Source organism: Strix aluco, chromosome 3 (genome assembly GCF_031877795.1).
Source record: "Strix aluco isolate bStrAlu1 chromosome 3, bStrAlu1.hap1, whole genome shotgun sequence".
Lineage (NCBI taxonomy): Eukaryota > Metazoa > Chordata > Aves > Strigiformes > Strigidae > Strix > Strix aluco.
The window spans coordinates 73,462,825-73,481,099 of NC_133933.1; the positions used below are offsets into that span (position 1 = coordinate 73,462,825).

Below are 18,275 nucleotides of genomic sequence, written 5' to 3' on the forward strand. Positions count from 1 at the left end.
CACATCATCACAGGTAACTCAACTGCTCAGGTATCTTTGCAGATCAAAGCTTTATTCATCCATAAGTCCCTGCTTCTGTTCTAAATAAAATGATAAACTGAATGATAAAAACACACAGTTAAGCTTAGCAGAACAGCAGTAACTTGAAACTATTTTAACAGGTTCTTAGAACTTGACAGCATCCTTTTAAAACAACTTCTTTCTATAAAAAAAACCCAAACCAACACAATTCTGAAACATTTAAGGCTAGAACATTTACAGAATAAACCTAATCAACAGAGTTATTTACAATTAATAAATTCAAATGTCTGAGAAAAAGTTATCTGGAGATTTTGAAACATTTGTGCAGTTTTAGAAGTGATCCATGGCTGAAGATCCATGGCTTTTTTAGTCTGCACAACAGCGATGACTGAAAGTTAGGTTTGTTAAGTAATTTCTCATTTGTTAAATAAATGTAACTTTTCTTTAAATTTAAAACTAAAGAAAATCTATTTTTATTTAATAAAAAAAGGAAAACTATAATTTATTTTTGCTAGCAACTTTTCTTTGATATTGTTCTCTATCAATGGTTTGGCTTGTGACACACACAGCACCACAAAGGGGTTAGAAAATTCCAGTTCCAGGAAATTTTTGCTGGAAATTCTTTATATATTCAGAGTCGATGCTTGAAGGAATAGTCTCCATAGCCAGGAAAGATCAGGTCAAAACTGTCGGTACGTTTTAATTTCTATTTCTAGCTCCAGAATTTATTCTGTGTTTGTCTATGTCCTGCCTCCCCTCATCTTTAGACATTTTTAGCCCCTGCTAGTAGTGGTATTCAACACAGAGCTAGCACGTTTTCAATGGTCTAATTACCATTGCTGTGCTTTAACACTAATGTTCAAAAAATGAAATCTCACGCTGACGTTAAAGGGAGAACCTTATATATACAAATGTGAAAGTCTGCACTTTATCCTGGGATTCCTAAGAAATTAGGCTTATAACACCACATGTAACGATGCTCAAAGATGTCAAATTCCTATATGATTTTTGAAGATCAGTACCTGGGCAAGAGCACCTAAAGTAAGAGTTCTTCAGTCAGAAGAAAGAGTGTAGCACCAGGTCATCACTACCTGGTGGGAGGCCAGCCAACCTGCCAGCTCCTGAAAATTGGTCTGGCAACCTGCACAGCTCTAGTAGCTGATTGACTGGCACCTACGTATTTTGGAAAATGGTAGAGCATGTGTTACTTCTTGCTCACCTAGAGAGGAGGACAAGGCATCAGATGAGAATTTAGGGAACACAGGGCAGAACTAGAGATATTTAACAGGGAGGAATAAGTTCATATAGGATATACTAAGTGAAGACAGGTTATAGTGGAGTGGCACAGAAAATAAATCCACGAGAAACCAGACTTTGTTAATTTTTCTGTTCATGGAACAACTAGTTTTAAATATTGTATGCCTAATAAGCACAGGAGCCAGCAGAAACAGTGACTGGACTCTGATTTTCATCAGTGAGCTGTGTTAAAATTTTCAGGTACATCAGCCTAATGTGGTCAGTCTCCAACCTAAACAATATACAATTCTCATGAGACGTGCCTTCACAACAGTAGTTTTCCTTTCCTGGTAATCCTATATTGGCATCACCTTTGCAACTTGAAAGCCTTTTCTTGGTTCTCATCTTTCTTTTCAACATACACAAATTCATATCCATGACAATCTTCCCGTTCCTTGTTCTTACCTTAAAGGCAGCGGATAATAATTATATAAAAAGACACTTATTAAAGCAAAGAAATACATTTCCACATTGGAATGTAGATAATTCAGTGCCAAAGAATGCCATCGAGATTAGCAAATTAGCAAAATAATAACAAAACCGTAGCAGTGTACATGGACAAGAAAACAGGCAGCACTTAAATTATTTCACTGCAATTCTTTTGTTCTGAAAAATGACAAACCAGCAAGGAATGAGTAATGCTATAGGTTTGCTGTTGTTATCTATCTGTATTTAACTATATATATAATTATTCATCTTATTACATTTTAACATATAAATTATTGTTACATATTACATATATATTTTTTTAAAAAGAGCAAAAGCTTTCACACCATAGTAGTATGATCATGCATATGCACCATAAACTGAATCATGTAAATGTGTTCTAAAAATCTATGTGTCTTAGCTTAGGACATGTTTGTTATCTGACTTTACAGTAGACAGAGAAACTCTACGCTGAAGAATGCGCTTTTTTTCATGCCTAGATAGTGCTCTGAAAAGATGATCGTCCAAAATATGATACTTGCTAATACATTACATTTATGTGTATTGACAGGAGTGGGTCCCATACCATCGTCCAATAGCAAGACCGGGATGTGCAGAGCTCTGTTACGACTTGAATGGACCGACTGCTCGGGGGGAGCAAGCATGCTACGCACACCAAGTCCTGGGCACTGGGACCTGATGGAGTTCCCATGCACATAACCCACACTTACCCCTCAAGTAGCAGCTCAGGACTGGTTGTCACAACCAAAGCAACTACTGCAGCTCACATCCAGCCACCTTTTCTGGAGCACTCCTCATCTGCCAGGCTGTCAACTGAATGAACATCTTTGGCAGAGACAGCTGCTCCATTTATCGCTGATCAGGCTGACAAGGGGTCCTCACGAAGGTTGGTTTTTATGAAGTACAATTCTGACAGTCATGTTCAGTCCTTGAATGCTCATTTGTGGGAGAGGAAAAGTCAGCCTTTCTCTAGCTTGTCTCCTTTCGCTGCTACAAGAAAGATAACATCACTACACTCTCAGGTCCAAAGATGCAAAATAGCTAATTCAAGATTACAACGAATAAATAAATCACAATTAAATGAAAGCTATAGGCTGCCTGTAATCTAAGTAACCTGTTTTTTAAAAATAACATCATAAGGGGAGTGGTGACATAGAGCGCATATTGTAAAAGAATTTGAGAAAAAGGCACCAGCAGACACTGAAGGTCCAAAACATTGAAGGTGTTACTGGAAAGCTTTGCTGAATTAATGTTTGTTTGATTTGGCTAAGGTTTGCCACTACCTGTTTATTATTAGTTTGGACTTGTCCATCACCTTATAAAAGTCAGATGAAGTTAAGCCGAAGCCACGTTTTTGAAAGTATTTTTAATAAATAATAAACACATGGTCAAACTAAAGGTTAAAGTAGACGCTGTTTGAAAATAAAAAAAGTTAAGACCATAAAGGCTTGGGGAGAGCTGCAGTGAGAAGCCAGGAGCTGAGGTCAGGCAGAGGGTGCTGCCACACCGCAGGGCTCACAGAGACATGCTGCCCTCCCTGCAGCTTCCTCTCCCAAACATTTTCTGCTCCGCAAAGTATTTTGGTGTGATGCACCGAGGACTTGAGCCTGCCATTACTTTTATTTGATAAGATAGGAGTTAGAAGAGAATCTACATGGCAGTTTTTAAGTGGGAAGGAGCAGGCACAGGATGGCTGAGGACAATCACCTCGATGGTGTGTACACCCTAGGAGAGAAGCCATTAGCCCAGTCAGCTCCTTTGCGTGCCAAGGGCACCGTGCTGTGCGACTGGCCGGCCCTCACGGCAGTCTCTGTTGGCAAGCCCAGCTCTGTCCTGCCCTCTGCAGCTGCTGCTAGAATGGGCCGTGTTCCTGCCCCTGCAGGTGAAGACCACCGTGCCTTGGATGCCCAGTGTGGACACTGAAATGGTTCTTTATTCATTAGACTGTGCTGTGCTGCTGGGACTGTGACTCGGGAAGCAGTGCATCACGATGGGCATCCATCCTCAGAGAGGCTTCAGTCTCAAGCCACCCCTCACCATCCAACAGATGCATATGGATTCCTTAAAAAAACCCCAAAACACAACAACCAAAAAAACACCCAACAAAACAAATCCAAAGCAAAAAAAACCTCACCCAAAATGAGCATGTTGCCAACTCTTTAGATGTATCATACACATGCTAAAAAAACCCCAAATGAAAAAAATCAGAAAATGAGGAGTGCACAAGTGTACAATTATCGTCAGGGGAATCACTAGCAGAGTCCTATTTAATCACACAATGCTGCTCTTCAGGCTTAACTAGCTTTACAATTTTATTTTGATTTACTGCTCTTTTCCTCCTATCTGCTAGGAGATTTTGGAAACTGTCCAGCATTTTTTAGCATGAAATAGAACAAAATAGAAACCATTATTTACAAAATAAAATGAGATTGATGAGATAGAAGGCAGACAAAAGTGGGCAACAGGCACCTAAAAATGCAGCTGTCACATTTATAGAAAGAAATGTTTCTAGAGAAGCAGTATTTATGTATGTCCAAGTTGGTCAAGGAAATGAGCTCTGGGCCATCACAGAACAGATCCGTCCACCACTCTTACAGGGTTGTGAAAACAAAATTTAGCTTCAGATCATTTCAATATTCTAGTAGTGGAAGTGTTAAGAGGAAAAACAGCCTGGGAAAGGTTGACATGACTGTGAGTGCATCCAAAAGACGGTAAGTGGACAAGTTAGGTAGAAATAAGGCTGATGCAAGAACACTGCTCAGATCAGGTGGAACAAAATTAGGTGATGGTGAGAATAGCGCACTACAAAGTGGACAGGCTTGCACTGTGTCTCAACTTTGCAAATCCGTATCTTACCTTCCAGCATCTCCACCTGAGAAGTGTTTTCCACAGCCAAGTAGGATGGGAGAGGCCATTTCCCCACCATCCCCAATGGATCACCGCTAGGATCTGCTACAAAACATTCTCACTACCTAGCGACCTTCAATACAAGAAGAAAAAGAGGACAACCTACAAATACTGGGACAGAATGATGATTCAGAGAGCCCAATATCCTCTCTCTGACCATAAGCAAAACCAGATGTCTGGGGAAGGATGCAAGACATGGTAAACAAATACTACCATCTACTACTGTCCAGGCCTCCAAATATTTTTGACTCAAGGACCTCCTGAGCCAAACAGGCTATCTATCTATACATTTGGTGACTTGCCACAGATTTCTCTCCTCTGAACTGCTTCATTTTCCACTTCACCCCTCAGCACCTACAATATCCTTCAGCAGAAAATTCTACCAGTCTTTCACTGTTCACATGAAGATTCCCCCTTTTTTTTTTTGCTATGGCTCCCGCTCGGTCACTATTTTGTCTTTTCTGCATCACTCAAATATTAAGACCTTTATAACAAACATGATAACCATTAAGTATCAGTCATATCATTCCCATATTGAAGAGCTTTCCTCTTATTTTCTTGTTTGTTGTCCAAAAAGCATTCGTTCGATTATTGTTACTAGGTCTCATCTTTACTGTCCTGTGTAACTCTCCATCATCAACATCTTTTGTTACCCCATTGTTTACCTTTTTCTTCACATCATTGCAATTACATTCAAGAGCGAAGTCCAAGCACAGGTCTCTGCACAGTTCAACCGACATCCTCCCTTCACAGCAAAAGCTACTCCAACTCTTTTGTATCTTCTGACCATAAGATGTCCAAGTTGTCCATGTGAGATCCTCTTTCCTACCCCATACCTAATTAGTTTCATTTGAGGCTATTGCAAGGAATTCCAACAAAGATTTCTAGAAACTCAAATAAAGTATGTAAACAAGATGACTCGCTGACCTGCCAAATAAACTTTGTGGTTGCTAAGGCAAGACTCCATAAAAGCTGTATCAACTTTTCAAAAGCATGACAGCTTTACCCATGTGGCTGCTAATTCTAATTCTGTTCTCATTAGCCAGTATTTCACGTATCACACATTCCAACATATTGGCGCCTTGTTTTGCTGCTGCCAAGACAAACTACTAAACAAATGCATGAGAAATTCAAATATTAATTCAAAATTCTGGGAATGTTAATTAGTTTTAATTATTAATAGTTAAATGTAATTTCTTATAAGCAGGCAGAAATGCATTAATGATTATGGGAAAACACCTATCTTTATTTCCTATAATCACTATTTCAAGTACCCACAAAAGCACATGCCAATCATCTGAAGGGAAGCATCTAAAAATCACAGTTGCATATCTGAAATCTCTGTGGAGCACATTAGTCCTTTCCTTAGAGAAATAACATCTTTATAATCAAACTCTGCTTTTCTGTCTTTTGTCAAACAGTATGAGATTGCAAGTGAGAAGTTAGCCTTTAATTTCAGTTTCAGCTCTAGGGATATCAATTTCTTTGTCCTCCTTACCATCCTTCCACTGCTGCAGACCGTGTGCTAGAATTCCTGCAGATAAGGAACCTCTGGTATGATGCCCTTGACATTTGGTTGCAAATCTTGACTGTTTTGAAGGGGGCTGGGGAGAGGGCTGAAAGACTGTCCTTGGCCAGAGGCATCTAGCACCGGCCTCAAGAGTTTTGCTGTGTATTTCACTGCAGTGAATTGTTTTTCAGCTTTATTTCCTACAGAAACAGACTGTAGAGAAGCATACTACCTTGTCTGCCTGTGCATGAACATGCAAATGCAATTTCATCATTAGGCATAGTGTTTAAAACTCCCAACACATCAGACAACACATTCCATCAATATTGTCAGTTCATCAAGTGTGGAAACCGAAAACAGTTCCTTTCCAGAGAGAGGCACCTGGTTCAATTAATGGATTACATATTTCAAGTTCACAGCTACAGACTGCCTTCTCTAAAAACTGCCTTTGAAGGAGATGGAGCTTTAGGAAGTAGTCCTAACAAGGGAATGGGAAAGTTGGATTCTAGCATATTTTCTCCTCATTTTGTATTGGGTTATTTTAAGCTAAAATTTTAACATTTCATGACAAGGTAAAATTTTGTGTTGCATATTAAGATGCTTTTAAAAAATGAAAGCAGTAGCCCAGAGATGCCATCACAGGGCAGGGAGTATTTTACATAACAATATTCATCATAATAAACTGGCTTTCTACCTCTGGTTTCATTTTCAATGTTAAAGTAGTGAAAGACTAAAGTGACTGTAATACAGTGTTTGTTAACAGAAATATACTGAAATTTACATAATTCAGTGGAATTTTTGTAGGATTACATAAGAATCATTATGTAGGATTACACAAGATATCATAAGAAATATTACAGATTTAAGCAAGACTCCTTGGAGCTGGTCAACTATCATTCATGCATACAATTTTTTGCAGAAAGAGTTAAACATTCAGACAAGTTTTATTTTTCTTTTTTAAAACTTTATTAGGTAGACGTTACTAGATGACATCGTAAAACCCCTTGTGTGCAAGTGAACAAACTACAATATATGTCTTCCCACAATTCATTAAATCCACCCCCCCATTTCTGAATATTGATTCTAAGACAGGTGAAGTGCATTCAAATGCTACTTTACATTCTTCCATTTCATCATGGGGAAGCACTTTTTCAGTCTGTTGGTAACAGGGGCTTGGGATATCAGTGTAAGTGAAAGGAATGCCTTTAAACAAAGTACCGTAAGTTTTGACTTACGAACTTCACTCTCAGTATGGACATCAGATTCATCACAGTCTTTTAAATTAAACTGCCTACCATGATTGTGATTGTTTTTAGCAAAGTGAAGCAGTACAGAGACATACCTACTACTGAATACTAGTGAGGTAACATTTTGAAAATAAAACTGTTAAAAAATTCACTTACTTTCAAAAGGTCCTGTCCAGCAGGACAAACATTGGCAGAACACCTTCCCTTGTATCCATGCATGTACATGTGCATATACAACCTGTGTCTACTATAGCTTTTTAAAGAACAGGATTTTAGTTATACATTCATCAGGACAAATTTAAAAGTCAGACATTACTATGGTAGATTCAACAGAAGACTTCAGTGAACCATCTCTAGACCTCCTAAATTAAAAGGCACTCTGAAGAGGGTAGCAAGAAATAATCCTTACAAAACATTGACACAAACCAAAGCAGCCACAAAGGTAATACACTCAACAGTGATTATTGGTGTACATTTAAAATACCAACTTGAAGATGGATTATTTGTAAAAATATTGCCCAAGACTACCAAGTTTTTGTCAAGTTATTACAGCATGAAGACCATTGTTGCAATACTATGCAACAAAAAAATAGTTACCAGCTAAATGCGGGAGAAAGATAATGGAAAAACCTTATCAGCATTTTGGTTGTGTGCCTGCTGGTTGTAAGAGAAAAGAATTTCATTTAAGGAAATAACATTTTAAAATAAACAGTAACTCCTAAGATTGAAGAAGTATTTTGATACACGATGCCTCCTATTCAATGGGTTACAGAATGACTTAGTTAATGCCTAAAAAGCAGAGATAATACTGAAACAGAAGTTAAGAAATCTGTAAGAGTGATAATTCACTTATAATTTTATTGCAGTATTGTTCTAAATCAAATTCCCTACCACCAAAACCTTCAGATATGCAAGTTGAATCCTGATTAAACACTTGTGTGTGATGCTTCCTGAAGAAATAACACTGCAAGTGACAGCTGTATTACCAATTAAGAACTCCAGGGGAAAAAAAAGCCTCTCCTACTGTTCTGAAAAACTTCAAAAGAATAAAAGGTTCCAAGAGATACTCTTCTCATCTTAATTTCTCCCTCTTTTCCTTCCTTCACAAATTCATAGTGGAGGAAAGTAAAACCATTTTATGATCATGAATCTACAGGAGATAGACCTTCTAAGCATAATTTTTCTTCTTGCCCCTCCATTATTAACTCAATTTCCTTCTGATAATTACCTTTTTATAACTTCAATATTTTTTAAAGGATAATTTCTATCAGAAGTTCATATAATTCAAGATAATTTTAGAAAAGTAGCTTTTTTCTTGGCACCTGACTTCCAATAGATGGTCAAAAATGGGAGCAATGTTAGTAAGAAAATACAGGTCCTTTAGAAAATCAAGATCATAAAAGGCAAAATTCCACTGTCTTCTGGGAAGAAGGAAGTAATCCCAGAAGAAGAAAAAAATCCTACAGTATCCATTTTGAAACTATCTGAAGATGGTACAACAAATACTACTTTTTCAGATCATACCTCCCACCATGCAATAAGGGCTGGGCAGAGATCCCAGAGCTGTTCCACGAAGCTTGTTTGATGGTTTAGTCCATCAAAATACCCACCCCAGGGGAATTACCAACTTATATTAACAGGATATGTTAGTTCAAGTTGGGTACATCTGAAATGCTGTTAAACTGCTTTAAGTCCCAACCTAGCTACAGTGCACCTCCGTGCACCACGCTTCTCGCTATTTCCATCTTCATTAATTAGTGCGGAACACGTCCCGTTTGAGCCCTGGAGTTTGAAGGTACACATAACACAGGTTGTGGTCTAACCTAACTTCAGCTGAATTCTCTTCCCCAAAAAGTTGCATTTTTTTAAGTGAAAGAAACGTTGAAAACTCCTAGCTGGTTATGCTGGAAGACCAAAGACGACAACAATGTAAGATGCATTTCTGCAGAAGTCTGAAGGGAGATGGGGCAGGGGGGGTGAACAGCAAGTTAAAAAACTCAGAAACGAGATAATCAGAATAGGCATGCCAGATTATTTTTATAATTCGTAAAAAGATAACTTCATCACTAACATAACATTTTTCAACTTTCTGAGCAAACCAGTATTGGTTACTTTGGCTTAACATGTCTGTAGGAGTCCATGGAACAGAAATTCCAATATTGCTCTATGGAGGGGAACAAACACCTTTCATTTGTTTCAAGCAATAAGGCACTTACACATTTAAAAGTCCTCATTATACAAAACACACTGAATACTGGAATTCAAGCGTTGATAGTACGGGTATTGCCAACCTCCAGTTTTTATAACTTCTTAGTCATCAAATAAACATACTACAGGAAGTTCTAATCGCCGATGCATCTAGTTTGTATATAGCCCAAATGTGGAGTTAGAAATTGCTTTCTTAATGAATTCGCGGTGTTTTGGTCAGCAGCCTGTACGCTAAAAAGGATGTGATCTATTGTCTCACTACCCTTACCTCCTGCCAGTCAAATGAACCCTATTTTAAAATGGAATTCTTCACCTTAAAATATATAAAAGAAAAGACATGGGGCAGAGGAAGGTTTCTCATTGAATTATCATGGTTCAGCTTGGACAGCCTCTTCAGAGATCATGTTTTCTTTTTCTCAGCACCTATTATTCTCATCTCTACCACAGTCACAAGAATTAACAAATACCTTAAAAAGTTATTTGGACTCAGATGGTTAGTTATGTAACAAAGACAACTGTGCTTTTTAATTACATTTAAAAAAATGCAAAATTAAAAGCCCTGAAGAAAAACAGATTTCAGCATTCTGCATTTCAGTAATTTAAATACAACAAAATTAACCTTTTGCTGGTACAGCTCAACAAAACATTACTGGAACAACTTCTTATGAGATCACATTTTCCAGCTCTGATTTTATCTTCAGCCATTTTCACAAGTCACTTTCAAATTATGAAATTTGGAAGGAAAATGAGAGTATTAGAAATAAGAGTGTATAACAAATGGAAATATGGTAAACATTTTATTGTGAGATGGTAAACACAGTGAAATGTAAGTCTATCCCTGTCCTTGCAATTTCTGGACACGAAGCAGCAGAATGTAAATTGATAGGAAGAACTCTTAAGAGTGCATTTTTTATGCAAAAAGATAGTCCATGACTGAAGACTGAATCCATCTGCTTACCCAGAGCTTGCATAAGGCATGAAAATGTTTCTTGACTGCATCAGCACTTTTACAGGACAGGTTTAAAATATCTGAACAGCTTGTTTGGATTCTGTAAGTAGATTTTCCTTCTAAAAATGAGGAAAATGTGGCACTGTATTAGTAACATCATGCTCAGCGACAGCAGGTTAAAATTTCAACAATACTGTTTTCAGTCTGACAAATTTTCAACAAGATGAACACTGAATGGGGTTAGCATGCAACTGTGTTTAAGCAGGTATGTGCAAAACTCATGTTTATGCTAAAAAAAAAATCAAATATTTTTTAAATAATAAATTTCTCCTCTTCTGACTTTGATCCATCCAAAACACTTCAGATTAATTTTTCAAGTTTTGACAAGCCAAATAAGCTCCAAAAAGGTATTCTTCTGTACAATATGCATTGTTTAACAAACTATTTGCTATTATAGCTACTCTTTTTTTTTAAGAAAAACATAGACTTAGCTGAAATTATGCTTAGAAATTTATGTATTTATTTTTTACTAGGGACTAAGTAATTAAAGCTTATTACACATTTTTGCCTTTGAAATCAGAGCATGCACTCTAAGACCAGTTTCCATTTCCCTACCTTATGGTATTTCACTGTCAGGTTAAGAGAAGCATCACTGATTAGTTACCTGACACGAGCACTCCATTCCTTACTGGACAGAGAACGTATAGATCCTGAGTTCTTATGCACAGAAAGATAAGGAAGAATCAGCCAGGAAGCTACAGTCCTGTGTAACTGCAACAAGCAGCATTTGTTAGCTTTATTAAGAAAAATGTTTGGGGGTGTTGTGTTATAGCTTGAGCAGTACTTAAGTGAAAACACTGCTAGTCTTGCAGTTGAATCAAGGCTCAGCTGGTTTTTCATATAACAGTAGCAAGACAAGTCACCAAATACATCAGCAACATAACTTTTAAATGTTGTATGCTCTCTTTTTCAAGTTTATGTGTTAAGTCTGAAAAATACTGAGCAGCTATAATTCCAATTCTTACACTGTGCTAATATCTGTTACACTGAAGAAAGTAGAATTTTAAGATATGTTATTTAACACTGTCCATGGATGTTATTTCTAACTTTATTAGTGACTCAAATCATTACGAAGGTCTCTTATACTAAAAGCTAGTATTCCTTCCCCTGACAATTTGCTTTAGTAAGAACATCATTTGGGAATTCTTCCCTACTCCATGCTCTCAGTAAACTCTGCAAGTGAAAGGACTGGCTACATAGCAGCTTGCGCTTCTTCAGAAGCGAACCAGATTTTCAAATTGCTGCACAATGGCTATCAACGGGATTCCAGATATTTTTATCAAAGTATTTGCAACCAAATTCCATACTGGCCTGAAAACAATTATGGCTCCTCTGGTTTCATGGGACTATGACTGATGTCAGGAATGGAGCTGACCCACTGCAACTATAAGGCTGCAAAATTAAAGGAAATTAAGAAATCATCTCTCTAATAGTTTCCTCAGGTAGGATTCTTTCCATCAGCAAAATCAGATATCTAATACAGATTATAGAAGTGAGAGTTATCCATGGTTCTTATCCACAGTGTGGACCTACATAATTATTATACCAAGAATTATGAACGGTGCAAGGTTTGCTCAAGAAACAAAACACCACAACTAAGTTTTAAAAAACTCAGAGCCTGCATGGCAAACTATTTGGCCATTGAATATTAAACAGTTTCTCAGATCTAACTGGCAAGAGAAACCATTCAATCGCTGGAGAATTTGTATCCTCTGACTGAATTACTGCCCTACCTACACATCATTTAACATCACACAAGCTATGGCAGTCTTTGGAAGAACAGAAAGCCCCTTGACTAAAAATAATACCTGATGGTGATCCAAAACACCTTCTAGCTAAATAGGCAATAGTCCCTGCAAATTAATGTCTTTATTAAAAGTAAACCTTCACGTTGATCACACTTTCAGAATCAGTAAATAGATGTAAATTAAAAAACCCCTAACATACCAGGAAAAGTTATGAAGTCAGCATTAGTAACATCAAAACCAAACACAAAATCCTCCCTTACTTACACATTTGCACTGCCCCAAAGGAAGGTAATAGATCACTCAAGGTGCACTGTATTTTAATGACAGCTGAAAGATATAAATATACTGTTTATTATAGAGATAAAAATTGAAGACCAATAGACTTTTGTATCAAACTAAAACCGATGGGTCAGCTACAGAACGAGGCTACTCAGAACTGCACTTTTGCCTCTCGCTTGTATTCCTGCTCAGCTTCTTATTCTTACTGGCTAATAGATTGACACAAGGAAAAGCACAGTTATTTTCCAGTCACAAGCTCCTGGATAAACTCTGCAAATATACCTAACTATGCTCTGAGATGCCACAGCAGTCAGAACCATCCTGCCACTCACACGGCTGAGCAGGCCTGAAACTTGACCCAGTTAATAAAATACAACTAATTATTTTAGCAAACAAAGTGGAGAAAGGGAGAGCAGCCCCCTCCAGCCTGGCATGCCCAGCCAGCCCTCCCTGGCAGGAGGAGGATGGGGCGCACACAGCACGGCACTGCTGGGAGGGCACCAGCTCTGACTGCTTGCCTGCAAGGAGGCCTGAGCACGTGGGCAAATCCATTTCAGGCAAGCTTGAAAGAGAAGGCTAGTGTAGAATGGATTTAAGCATTTCCTGGTCTGAATACAGTTATCAGTGAGCAACAACTTTGCACAAGGATAATCTTAAATATTAAATGTGGTAAAAGCAAACCAGCGATGATCAGCATACAGTAGCATGAAATCTGCCTTAGCAGGTTAATTCAGCTGCCTCATGAAGTTTTCTGCTAATAAAGATGGAGTAGAACAGTCTGGTGTTTCTTCAGAGTACTTACAAAAACCAAAACACATTTACAAAATGAAAGAAAACCATCATCGAATTTCCTTACAAAGTCCATTCCATTTCTTTCAAAATGATATATTAATGCCTGTAGAACAGATGACATGACTTTGATGTATATAAGATTTCCTGTGATACGAGAAGAGCTATTTAAAAGCTAACATTATATTGAATAAAGTTTTGTACTAAACTACTTCTCATACTTCAGTTGGTTATGTTACACTGTTTAACATCTTTGTCAGCTACATGGACAGTGGATTGAGTGCACCCCCAGCAGTTTCCCTGATGACACCAAGCTGTGTGGTGCGGTCGACACACTGGAGGGAAGGGAGATGCCATCCAGAGGGACCTGGACAGGCTGGAGAGGTGGGCCTGTGCAAACCTCATGAAGTTCAACAAGGCCAAATGCAGGGTCCTGCACATGAGTCGAGGCAATCCCAAGCACAGATACAGGCTGGGCGATGAGTGGATTGAGAGCAGCCCCGGGGAGGAGGACTTGGAGGTATTAGAGGATGGAAAACTGACTATGAGTCAGCAATGGGCACTCGCAGCCCAGAAATCCAACCATATCCTGGGCTGCATCAAGAGAAATGTGGCCAGCAGGTGGAGGGAGGCGATTCTCCCCCTCTACTCTGCTCTCGTGAGACCCCACCTGGAGTCCAGCTCTGGGGCGCCCAACATAAGAAGGACATGGACCTGCTTGAGCAGGTCCAGAGGAGGCCATGTAGATGATCGGGGGCTGGAGCACATCCCTTAAGAGGACAGGCTGAGAGAGTTGGGGTTGTTCAGCCTGGAGAAGAGAAGGCTCCAGGGAGACCGTAGAGTGTCCTTCCAGTACTTAAAGGGAGCCCACAGGAAAGATGGGGAGGGACTCTTTATCAGGGAGTGTAGGGATAGAATGAGGGGTAACAGTTTTAAACTGAAAGAGGGTAGATTTAGATTAGATGTAAGCAAGAAATTCTTTACTGTGAGGGTGGTGAGACACTGGAACAGGTTGCCCAGAGAAGTTGCCCCCTCCCTGGAACTATTCAAGGCCAGGTTGGACGGGGCTTTGAGCATCTGAGGAACCTCATCTAGTGGAAGGTGTCCCTGTCCATGGCAGGGGGTTGGAACTAGATGATCTTTAAGAGTCCCTTCCAACCCAAACCATTCTATGATTTCATATTTAATATTGATGAAAAATTGTACTATTCAAGTGGGAATATTTTTATATGGATGAAAAAAAGTCTTCCATATCCCTACTGTGCCTGGCTCTTGAAATTTTTTTCTATTCTACAGAAAAGCAAAAGCAAATATTATTTTAATTTTTTTTTTAACAGAAAAAGCAAGATTAGACTCCCTCATCTTTACAAGGTCAAAGATGCCTCGTTTTGGTATGTGTAGAAAATGAAGAACCATTTCCATTTGATTTAATCTGTTCTGATAAAAGCAAAATGGCCTAGATGAAATTACAATGTAGTAGTTGAGATGCGTTTTTTTTTTCCTCCATCCACAATGACATGCTTTCTGAATATACATAAGTGCACATCTATTATCTTCCCTTTTATGCTCTTTATTCTAGCATCTGAATTTCAGATCTTACAAACTCCCATCAGAAACTGAAAGTGGCAAACATGGCAGAGTGAAAACAGCTACAAAGACTGTAAGAATCTCTCACACATTTACAAAGAACCAGGAAAAGAAAGAAAATTAATCCACTGTATAGTTAATTACAGATAATCTCAAGTACTAAAATATTCTCAAGTGGAATAGTTTGACACTGAATTACAGACTGCACTGCAAACCCGAATCTATCTATATATATCTCACACTCTGAGGTCTGAAGGTTTTTCTAAATAATACAAAAATATCTTCATTATTTGACATTTAAAGAAAGGAATAAAAATCCCTGAGTAAGCCAAAGACAACTAATATGTATAACCTCAGAAAACACACTCAAAACCAAGACTGATTTTAAGGCAGCTTTCAACCTCAGACAGAACACAAATAGAAAACTGATGTGTCACAAAAGAAGAAATCTAATTAACAGGTGAATTTGCATTGACAATAGACTTTGAACTTTACTTCTAAATGTCACAGCTTCCCTGCTTAATTTGCAGATCTTAGAAAGGTACTATTTCTACCATTAGGACAACAGGGTCAATATGCCCTTAAATTTAAATGGAAATATTAAGTACTTGTTGACCACTATGGTGTGCTTGTATACACTCTTGCAACAACAGCAAAAAAACAAAACAAGAAAACAAAACCAGAAGCTGGCAGAAACCAAACATACTAGCCAACTACTGTAAGCTGATACTTGTGTTTCCAGGTAAACAAAAATCATCAGTTTCTTCCACTGAGGCCTTGAAGTCAAAGTGAGTATGTTAAAACAGCATTGTTGATGGGGCAGAATAGTATTTACTTAAAAATTACAACTAGATTCAGATTTAATAACAATTTTCAAAGTGGTGCAAAGTACATCCTCTCAAATGATATGCTATTTGCAGGCCTAAATTTTGAAGTCTGTGGACTTTTCAGGACATTGCCCACCTCCCTGCTTCCCACTCTCCCCATATATATGCAAATATATATATATATATATGCATCTTCAAACACACACACTGAAAGTACCTTCACAGTAAAAATCCAATCTTCTTTTCTTTAAGATCAGCTTGTATTTTTAAAGTACAGATATTTCTCTTATTCAGTTCCTTTGTTTCAGTGTTCTGATTACACAAATTTATTTTATTCTGATTTTTTTAAGTTATATTTGTATGATAAATTTGGATTATAACTGAAAGTGAAAAAATTCTCAGTAGCTGATTCCTACCACTGAATTACATTGCTCTTGTAGTGATGTGCTGAGAAAGAGGTCTGGTAGCAAACAGTAGTACTCTGAAGTTAGGAAAAAAGAGCAAAGATAGCTATTCTCTTCAGATCTGTAACACCCAGGAAGAGAAACACTGGAAGCAGAGAATAAGAATGAAATGGTCTCCTAAGAATTCATGACCCCTCCCCCCTTACCCAAATTCACAGATTTTCCTCATGAGACATCAGTGGATGCTCTTAAGAGTTATGTAGCCTACTTCAAACAAATGAACTAACAAACAAAACATGCTATTTAGGTTATAAAGTTTCATCAAGTCAATCTTCACACAACTAGAGTGTAGCACGTGTATTTATGCCAAGTCAGAACAGAAGAGCAGGTTTCCAGCTTCCCTGCAAACACACTTCAGGGATATCTTGGGACAGGAACAGACCACTGACACTTCTTGTTATCTAAACACTTCAAATTTTTTCTGTACTGGGAGAGTTTCAAAATGCTCCACACCCCACAATCAATATTAATAGACTGCCATAAATTAAATACTGAAGTGAAACCAATCAGCATATTTGTAAGTATCACAGAGCTTCAATACTGAGGATATTTCCTTCTGAGGCCCTGCAGTTTGGCGGTGGTAATCTACACTCTTGCCCACTAGCAGGACTCAGAAGATAACCAGCTGTCGTGCTCTGGCATGTAACAGGGTTTCGGTATGCTGAACAGAATGCTGTGTTATGGAAGTTATTTACAGAAGTAGTTTTTAATACCAAAAGTAGTATGCTCAGTATACAGTAAGAGTTCAAACACTTCTAAGCATTTCCCCCTTAAAGGCCGACACTGAAGTTAAATGGAGCACATGTTAGCAGTTAAATGCTTTCTTCACAGGCCAAATCGGTAGTAGAGTTGTGGCTACAATACAGACCTTGATTGTCTAGTTCAGAAGACTCAAAAAACCCCTCCAAAGTAATAATTAAAAAAAAACAACAAACCAAACATTTAAAAAGCAGCAGTCAGGGGGCCCATCTTGTTCAGAGTGCACCAGAGCAAAGTGGCTTTCTGGTCTGCAGTAGTGTTTTCGGCTGAGGGAAGATGGCAGGAGATCGATCCCCCATTCTTCTTCCAGGGCGGTGGCTTTGATGCTGTTACCAGCACTGTATTGCTCTGTTGCACAAAGCGCGTATAGCCCTTGCAGGACCAGCTCAGTTCAGGTGAGTAAGGTCCATCCTTACCAGGGCATACCTGTCCGTGACCTTTTCCTCTGCTTTTTACAAAGGCAATAGATAGGAAACACAAATAAACCTGTCAAAAGAAGAAAATAAGAAGAAAATCATAATTAAATGCAATCCTTTGTGCGTGCATTGTGTTCTTTCAGTGTATGTAGAGTATTCAGATGCAGCTTTCCATGTCTCAAGAGAATTTAGATAAGGCATTTGGACAAGCAGAAAAACTATTAGCCTGCAACAGTCTCTTCAAAAATGAGTTAAGCTACACTTTGTTTACTTTACAACAAATTCCTGCTAACCCTACTTCCATCTCTGATAAATTAATTCCTGAACCACGCTGTTTTGTAGAAGATACAAACTTAAAACTTTTAAAAGCATTTTGGTAATTCTTAGATTTAAATCCAAGGCTGATTTAACTGAACTAGTTTTCAACCTGTTTTGTATGTAACAGAGGCAGCATGTTATGGCTTTTTAAAAAAAATTTATTTAGTTTTACAAACATCCTCATCTATTGTGAGGTAATACCAAATGTTTATTCTTGCCTGGGCAGAGAACTATTTATTCTTAAAAGTCTTTTGAGAGAAAGGAAGCTGTAAGAGGAAAAATAAATAAATAAAATCCGTTTAGTCAAGAGAAAAATAGTTTTTCATAAGAGGTACTCTTTCAAACACAAATGAGAAGGATATCCCCCTTTCTCTTGCCACCAGCTGACTGAAATGGTGAAAGATCTCCTTTTCAGACACCACTACAGTAACAATATATAACAA

At 38.1% G+C, this 18,275-nt stretch overlaps 1 protein-coding gene across 2 annotated transcripts in view; it reads right to left on the reverse strand.

Annotated features, from left to right (window-relative positions):
* Nucleotides 1-7,123: 7,123 nt before the first annotated feature.
* The window catches only part of RNF217 (ring finger protein 217), a 71,074-nt gene continuing 59,922 nt past the window's right edge, over nt 7,124-18,275 (reverse strand). For both annotated transcript variants that reach the window (XM_074819200.1, XM_074819199.1), the window contains one exon: nt 7,124-17,584. In XM_074819200.1, coding sequence (XP_074675301.1) covers nt 17,511-17,584 — 74 coding nt within the window. In that variant the 3' untranslated portion in view covers nt 7,124-17,510. The remainder of the gene's footprint in view (nt 17,585-18,275) is intronic.